This window comes from Chinchilla lanigera, unplaced genomic scaffold (assembly GCF_000276665.1).
Source record: "Chinchilla lanigera isolate Chin_1 unplaced genomic scaffold, ChiLan1.0 scaffold00013, whole genome shotgun sequence".
Taxonomy (NCBI): Eukaryota; Metazoa; Chordata; class Mammalia; order Rodentia; family Chinchillidae; genus Chinchilla; species Chinchilla lanigera.
In genome coordinates this window covers 16,574,174-16,582,570 of record NW_004955414.1, presented here as the reverse complement: position 1 = coordinate 16,582,570, position 8,397 = coordinate 16,574,174, and the positions used below count along the sequence as shown (strand labels likewise).

At 52.2% G+C, this 8,397-nt stretch overlaps 1 protein-coding gene across 1 annotated transcript in view; it reads left to right on the top strand.

Annotated features, from left to right (window-relative positions):
- Tpbgl (trophoblast glycoprotein-like) overlaps positions 1-1,724 on the top strand; it is a gene marked incomplete in the record, with an annotated part of 3,084 nt that extends 1,360 nt beyond the window's left edge. Inside the window, 1 exon segment of the mRNA XM_013511705.1 lies at positions 1-1,724. Coding sequence (XP_013367159.1) covers positions 1-339 — 339 coding nt within the window.
- Positions 1,725-8,397: the final 6,673 nt, after the last annotated feature.

The following is an 8,397-nucleotide window of genomic DNA, read 5'->3' as shown; positions in this document are numbered from 1 at the left end:
CTCGACCGGCCCCTGCTGGACCTGGACGAGGCGCGGCTGCGCTGCGCCGACGGCGACCTCGACGGGCGCGGAGAAGAGGCAGACGCCGCCGGCCCGGAGCTGGAAGCTTCCTACGTCTTCTTCGGGCTGGTGCTGGCGCTCATCGGCCTCATCTTCCTCATGGTGCTCTACCTAAACCGCCGCGGCATCCAGCGCTGGATGCGCAACTTGCGCGAGGCCTGCCGGGACCAGATGGAGGGCTACCACTACCGCTACGAGCAGGACGCAGACCCGCGCCGCGCGCCCGCCCCGGCCGCCCCCGCCGGCTCCCGCGCCACGTCCCCAGGCTCAGGCCTTTGAGCCTCGCCTCTTGGAGATCGGGGGCTGCCCTGCCAGCGGACGACCTCACTGGGGCCCTGGTTTGGGGCCGTGGAATAAGACACTCGGGAGCTCCAGGACCAGCCCCAGACCAGCCTGAGACCTTTGGACCATGGTATTCCACTCCGAGGCTCCAAGTTGTACCCCCTCCCTTGGAGTCACCGCATCTGATTCCAGAAACTGCACCTGCCCACCTGCTCTGGAAGCCCTCTCACCCTTTCCGGAATCACCCAGAGACCCTGTCTTTCAATCTGAAAACCCGAGACAGCCTCACCACTCTGTGCTTTGAGCCTGACCGCCTACACTGCGCTGACTCCTGTCCCCAGCTGGAAGCCCTCAGTCCCTCTTCTCAGGGCTCAGAGGCTTCGCGTCCCATTCTGGTCTCAGAAGCAGAGCGCCCCCATCAGAAGGTTTTTGTAGACTTTGAGCCCTTTATCCTGCCCTGGAGCGCTGAGCCCTCCATCCTGCATGGAGATCTACATCCTGGGGCCCTGAGGGTTGGCATCCTCCCCGACACTGGCGGTGTATTTCATTCCCCAGCCCGGGCTTGGCCTCTCTCTTCCACGGCCCAGGCTTGGGGCTTCAGTCCCAGTCTGCCTTTCCCTTTCCAAGGAGAAGCAGCCGCTTTCCTAGCCTTAGAGTGGCTTCCATCCTCAGCCTTCCGCACCAGTATTCTGACCCCCCAGCACTCACTGGTTGCCCCCAACCTCATACGCTCCACTCATGCATCTGAGTTTCATTCCCTTGCCTAAGTTATAGGTTCTCATTCGCCCACTACCATAACTTGGGCTTGTACCCACCCCTGCCCTTCCCCTGCCAGATTTCCAGTGAGGAACCCGTCGCTGGGCTGTGCCACCCGCTTCCCTCCCCGATGAGCTCTCCAGTCCCACGGGACCAGCGCAGATGCCAGCACCTCAGTGTGCACTGGCAGATCCGCATGGGGAGGGAGAGTGCTGGGTGTGCACGGGGATGGTGGGGCCTCAGAGTTGTGGGAGGGCCCATTTCTCCAGACTGCTGTCCCCTCCCCTGTTGTCTTAGGGATTCCTTGCCACCACACCCCCACCCAGCCCGGAGGCCTCTGGAAGAGGATTGGGGTCTCACCCGTGTCTCAGGCACAAACCCTCCTGTTCAGGGTCAGAGCCTCAGCGCCCTGCCTTCTGCATGATCCCAAAGCACAATTGGTGAGTGGGGACGGGGCTGCCCTCCCTGCTCCTACCCCTAGGTCAGGCAGAATGGCTGGCCTGTGCTGCCTCTGCACACAGGACTTCTTCCTTTACTGTATCGGCTTGAGGCCTGCCTTCCCAGCCCTTCCCCAAGAAATCTGCACCTCCCTCGAGCAGTTTTCTATAAAGTCTGCAATAATCTCAGATACCCTCCTCTTGTAAGTGGTACCATGTCATTGCTGCTCACCTTGGGACGTTGATGGAGGTGGGAGGTGACACAGGGAGGGCCTTTTGGGCCTCTCAAGGGTCACATATCAAGCAGTGACCCTTGATATGTGCCCTGAGTGTGTGGGGAAAGTGAGCTGATTGTACACAGCAGGATTAAAACTAGACGTGTGGAGGGACTTCCCACTGGGATGACATTGCTGTCTACACAAGTCTGCTCTTTAGCTCTCAGGTGGGGTTAGTCGCTGCCAGGATGGGGTCCAAAGCTTGGCTACATCCTCTTCCTCTCCCATTCCTCCTCCCTTGGGGTGGGGTTGGAAGGTGGAAGGGAACGTGGTTAGACTAACAAATGCAGGCCTGGGGTGCAGCTGTGGAAGGGAAATCCAGCTACAGAGTATGAGAGGCAGTTAATGCAGACAGAGAAGATGAGGGCCATGTGCTGTTCTAGGGTCATCCCCTAGGTGGGTTTCCTGGCTACCCAGGCAGGGCCTGCACATTGGGCACGTGAGAGGCTGAGGGTGGCAGCAGCCTGGAGCCAGTGGTAAAATAGCACCTGGAGACCTGTGGAGTGAGGGGACAGGTGGCTCCAGACCAATAGGGCTGGGGTGGATCCTATCTTCTGCCTTGAAGTCCCCAGACTGAGTTCTTTTGCATTCAGGGTCACAGGGAGAACTGTGGAGCAGAAATCTGGATGCTGGCATTTAGCATTTCAGGGCCACAATTCTAGAACATATGCCTCCTGAGCATTTCATGGACCTCAGTGATGTGGGAAGCCCCAAAGCTGTCCCAAGTAGCACCCTCTCACCACAGGGAGCTCACTCCTTCCCCTCCTGAAAACAGTCCTCTCGATGCTGGAGGAGCCAGGCGTGTGCTGCACCCCAGGCCAGGAGGTGCTGGAGGAGCCTGCTGGGAGCCAGGCGCGTGCTGCACCCCAGGCCAGCCCTGCACAGTTGGAGACGGTGCATGAATCTCCTTGTCTTCTCCCAGCAGTCCCCGCCCTTCTTCCAGTCACTCCTCTGAGACGGGATTGAACACCCCAGAGGCATTCCCATCAGTCAGTGACCTTCAAAGGTGCCCCGACAATTCCCTAGGACTGTGGTGACAAATCTATGGCATATGTGCCACAGAGGGCACGCAGAGCCCTCTCTACCAGCCTGCAAGCCAAGCCCCAGCATTGCCCCAGCAACCGAGCATCAGTAACTGCACATAGGGACAGTGTTGGCAATTTGTGATAAATAAGTGTGTTTGCGGTTGTAGTTTGGGCACTTGGTCTCTAAAAGTTTCACCATCACTGCCCTAGGACAAAATATGATGTTCTCCCTCACAGGTTTGAGAACTGTCTAACAGATAAACTTGTCCATAGCAAAAAGTGCAGCCTCTGGTAATGTAACCTAAGACTTCAGATAAATCCCGGCAACAAAAAAAAACAAAAACAAAAACAAAAACAAAAAAAAAAACATACTGTCAGCTGTGGGTTTGTTGTCAGCAAAGAAATCTTTGAAGCTTTTATATGAGAGTCATTACAGCATTCTACTAAGTAGTAAGAGCTTAGTTTGGTTGAACTGCTAAGTATCCATAGTTACCAAAATCAACTGAGTGTCTGCTATATGCCAGTTGATATCTAAACTTAATGCCATTCACTGCTCCCCATTAAAAGCCAAGTATCCAGGAAAAGAATCACCTTTAATTAAGGTCCAGGGAAAAGAAATTCCAGGAAACAACTCAGAATAAGGACCCTGACCCAGCCTGAGGAATCTTCTCAGAGGCAGTCACGTTTGAGGTGAATTTTTTTTGTTGTTTTTTTTGTTTGTTTGTTTGTTTTTCTTCTGGTACCGGGAATCGAACTCATGACCTTGCACTTGCTAGGCAGGCACTGTGCCACTGAGCTAAATCACCAGCCCCTTGAGGTGAATTTTGAGAAGCAAATAGGAGTTTGCAGAGCAGAGAAAGATCAGAAACATCAGCTTATACAAAGGCCCGAGGCAGGAAGATCTTGTCAGCTTGAAGACTGGAGAAGATCAGCAATGACCAAGAATAAGTGGAAAGCTCTCTCTGTGTGTGTGTGTGTGTGTGTGTGTGTGTGTGTGTGTGTATGTGTGTACGTGTGTAACCAGGATCTTCATTCTCCACTGGGAAGCACTAGTGGGACTTCTGTGCTTGGAGGAGGAGCCGGGAAATAGAGATGTATGACATGGAGCAGGGGAACTGACTGTGCCTCTTACTTATTGAGCCTAACTGTTTTCTTCTGCCCACCCACTCTTCTGGGCCCTAGAGAAAGATGTACCATGCCCATGGGAGGCCAGAAGGACACGGTGGGAGGGCAGGAGCCACTGTGGGAGCTAGAAGCACTCTTGAGGGATGAGGTGAGGGAGGGGGTCTGGGAGGCGCTGCCTGATTCCCTGCTACCACCCACTCACTCTCTTGGAGACTGCTGGGCAGAGGTCTAGGGACTTCCTGGACCAAGTGGAAGAGGAGAAAAGCTGCCCCTAGAATGTACCCTTAAAGATGGAGTGCAGTAGGGAACAGGAGAGGGAGAGGGGAAGAGGGTGGCGTGGCTGTCAGTGTGGTAAACACAAAACCAGCTGTGCACTTGGAGGAGGGAGGCAGATGGCCCAGGTTCTGTGACCCTGTGGCAGCATGAAAGTTGCCCTTGTAAAACATCTCCCGGAGAAACCCTTCCCTCCCGCCACTCCTTGCTTACGCACATCCGCTCTCAGACCTGAAGTGGCTCCCAGGGTGCCTCGCTGGAGTCAGGGACTGGGTGGGAGTCTGAACCCAGCACCCAACTGGCCCTATCAGGTGGTCCTGAGAAATCTTGGTGAGACCCTACTGGGTGCTGAGTGCTGGGGAACACAGCCACACTGGCTCCTGCCTTTCTGGTGACCTTGGACACCCTGCCTCTCTCTGGCTCTAGGTTCTTCCTGTCCAGGCTGAGCTGCACTTGTGACCTCCAAGTCTGGAGGCATTGCCTGCTCTTGCTGAAGTCCATCTCCTTCTTCATTAAGTTTCTGCCTGACAGACTCCTGGCCCTAATTTATGGGCATAGCCTTTCCCAGGCTGGAGAAGTGACGGGGGCAGTTAATATTCCCGTGGTGATGTGCTTGGCTGCCTCCGGAGTCCCCTCCTCCACCCACCCCTGCCTTACAGCCCCCACCCTCTGACCTCAGCAGTGCCTCCGGACCATTGTCCAGGAGGTGGCCTGCCCTAGCAGACTCACCCTTCCTCGGGTGGGTGAAGAAACTGAGGCTCAGAGGGCACAGGAGCCCATCCAGGACACACAGATTGTCAGGAGCAGATGCCCACGGTTGTCCCTGCACTACCCTGGGTCTGAGCCCCTGGCAGGGCCACCACCCCCTCAATTTAACAGCCCAACCAGAGACGCTGCAGCCTGGGAAGGAAAACAGAAAGTGAACAGTGGAGAGGTGGAGGGGACTCCCACCATCCTCAGTTCCCACTCCAGCCTCTTACAGGCTGCAGCCTCGCTGGGGGTCAAGTTGCCTCTCCCTGAGAGGAGAAAGGGACTCCAAGCTCTCAGATCTTTGGGAGTCAACCCATTCCTCTGAGGTCCCTGCTGTCTGCCAAGCACTTGCTAAAAGCAGGGCTCACGTGGATGAATTAAACCTGCCTCTTGTCCTCAGTCAAGACAGTTTCCATTCAGGGTACCAGTGATCAGAAATAGAGGGCCAGGCGGGTTTCTAAGATGACCGCCCAAACTGGCAAACTTTGGCATGAAAGGGGCCATTATTAATAACTGCATGGGAGCTTGGTGTGGTGGTGCATGCCTATAATCCCAGCACTGTGGGAGGCTGAGGCAGGATGATTGCTATGAGTTTGAGGTCAGCCTGGACTACATAGTGGGTTTGAGGCTAGCCTGAAATACATAGCAAGACCCTATGTCAATAAATAAAAAGGGCTGAGTATAAAGCCCAGGGCACAAGCCCTGGGTTCAACCTAAGTACTACAAATCAATCAATCAATCAATCAATCAATAATACCATAGGGACAGAATAAACTTGAACAGTCCAGGCTGGTAGGTCTGGACTCCAGTGACCTTTGACAAGAACTAGAAGGGGAAATACAAAGTGCTAAACAGCCAAACAAGACTTGCCAGTCTCCCAGCACTAGGTAACTAACATATTCCCTTCCTGGAACCTAGTCTTCAGCCACACTGCGCTAAGTAACTGAGTCCAGCGGTCTGGCGGCCTGTGCCTTCGCTCACCGGCTCCCGCTTCCCGACACAGCACTCAGGACAGCCCCGGGGCCCCTCAGCTCTTCTGGTGTCACCCCTACTCCCGTTGTTCCACCACCCAGACCTTTATCTGCACTGACTGGTCTTCTTGCCCCTCCCAGGACAGGGGCTGGGCTTGTTCGCTTTTAGGTGCTCAAGCCTGATGCACAAGAGATTTATGAAACCCCCTTTGGCCCTGCCCCACCTGACAGAAATACAAAATGCAGAGCAAGAGACATTGCCCAGGGCACTACGACCTTTCTTTTTCCAGACGCGTGCTTCTTTTGAGTTCCACATCCTCCCACTTCATTAACGGAGGTTGCGATGATACCAGGGGCATGGGTGGCGTTCTCTCCTCACTGTTCTACAGCATACGCAAACTGCAGTTTTAAAATAGAGGATCTTGCAAAACATAATTTAGTCTTAGCCTCTTCCCCTCGGCTCTTAAATGGGATTATAGCTTTCTGACCCTGCTGTAGAACACCTGTCCAGGTTCCTGTCTGGGCAGCGCCCCCACGGAGCTGCAGTAACATCTGTGGGCGGATCCGTGTCGCTTCCGAGCCAACCTCAACTTTTCTTTGCACACATGCGCCGTCTGCTGGTGGATATGGGGAAGTTCTTTCACTTAACAATCCATTCACTAAGCATTCAAGGACCTACTTACTATGTGCCAAGTACGCGCTAGAAGAGATGCAGGTTTGAGGAAAACTGACAAAGTTTATGCCTCTATAAAACAATAGTAGTAATAATTAGCATTTATATAGAATGCTATGAGCAAGGATTGTTGTAGGTACTTTACTTATATTAACCCATTTTACCCCGTAGCTATTCTAGGAAGTATTATTATTATTATTAGTTATTATTATTCCAACTTTACAGATGAAGAAATGAAAATACATAGAGATCAATGACTTGTTCAAGGCCAGGTGGGTAATAAAGGGCAAAGACTTACAATACGAGCCTCTGCTCTAAGGCATAGACCATAAGCCAGGATATAAATAAGCAAGATACTTCTTTTGAAGGAAATAAGCAGGGTGATGTGAGATGACAGGAAAGGTGTCCTTGGAAGGAAGGACATAAAAGACCCCTCTGTGAAATCAGCCTGTCCTGAAGAATGGGAAGGAACGTGCTACATAAACAGTCCGGGAAGATTAGTGTCAGAAACAGTCAATGAGAAGGGGCTGAGACCGGAATGCATGAATTCTACCCTCTCGCTGCCCTGCCCAAACTTGCCCAGATCTCTTCTGGACAAAAACCAAGCTCACTGGACTGTTGAAACCCCCTTCTGTGGCCCATTTTCTCACCAGCTTTCCCGACTTCCTTCACACCAGCCACATCAAATCCTTACAGCTTCCTGAAGGTCCTAGGCTGTCCCACCCGTTGAGGCTCCCCATGTGCTGACCCCTCTGCCTGTACTGTCCACAGTCCTTGTCACCTTCCTCTTCTACTTCTTTCTCCTCTACCTCCTCATCCTCCTTTCTCCTGTGCTACTGGGGACTGAACTCAGGGCCTCACACATGTAGGGATAGCACTCTGCCACATCCCCAGCCCTTTTTATTTTACATATACAGTCAGGCTCTATCTAAGTTTTCAGGATGTATTCAAACTTGCAATCCACCTGCCTAGCTTCCCAAGTAGCTGGGATTCACAGATATGCACCACCACACAAATAAAATGTACAGCAGTTCCATCACCCTCCGAAATGCACCTTCCCACTGCCTCTGGTAGCTAACCCTCCCACAATCCCCAGCCACTGCCAAGTACCAGTCTGTTTCTTGTCCCCATAGTTTTTGCCTTGGCCAGAATGCCGTGTAAGTAGAATACACATTTGTCTTTTTAAATTTGACTTCTTTCACTTAGCATAGTTCATGAAAGGCTCATGTTGTTGTCGGTATTATTGTAGTCTGTTCATTTTTATTGCTGAGTAGTATTTCATTGTGTGGCTATACAACAGTGTATGCATTCAGTAGTTGAGAAACATTTGAGTTTTCTATTTTTTTTTCCCAATTGTGAATACAGGCATGATAGACACACATGTACAGGTTTTTGAAGGAATGTCACTTTTTATTTCTTTTGGAGAGAGGAAGCCCTGAGTCTTATAGTGTTTAAACTTACCAGAAACCTCTTACATGTTTCCAGTGTCTGCACCATCTCACATTCCCACCAGCAGTGTGTGACAGTTCTAACTCCCCCACATCTTACCAGCACTATCTGTTGCACTACTGGTTGAATTGCCTTGGCTCATTTGGCTAACATCAGTTGGTCATGTATGTGTAGGGCTATTTCTGGGTTCCTGATCCACTTCTATTGATACAGGTATCTAGGCTTTGACAACTACCACCATATCCTTTTTTTTTGTTTTTTTTTTTTTCCAGTACCGGGGATTGAACTCACGACCTTGCGCTTGCCAGGCAGGTGCTGTGC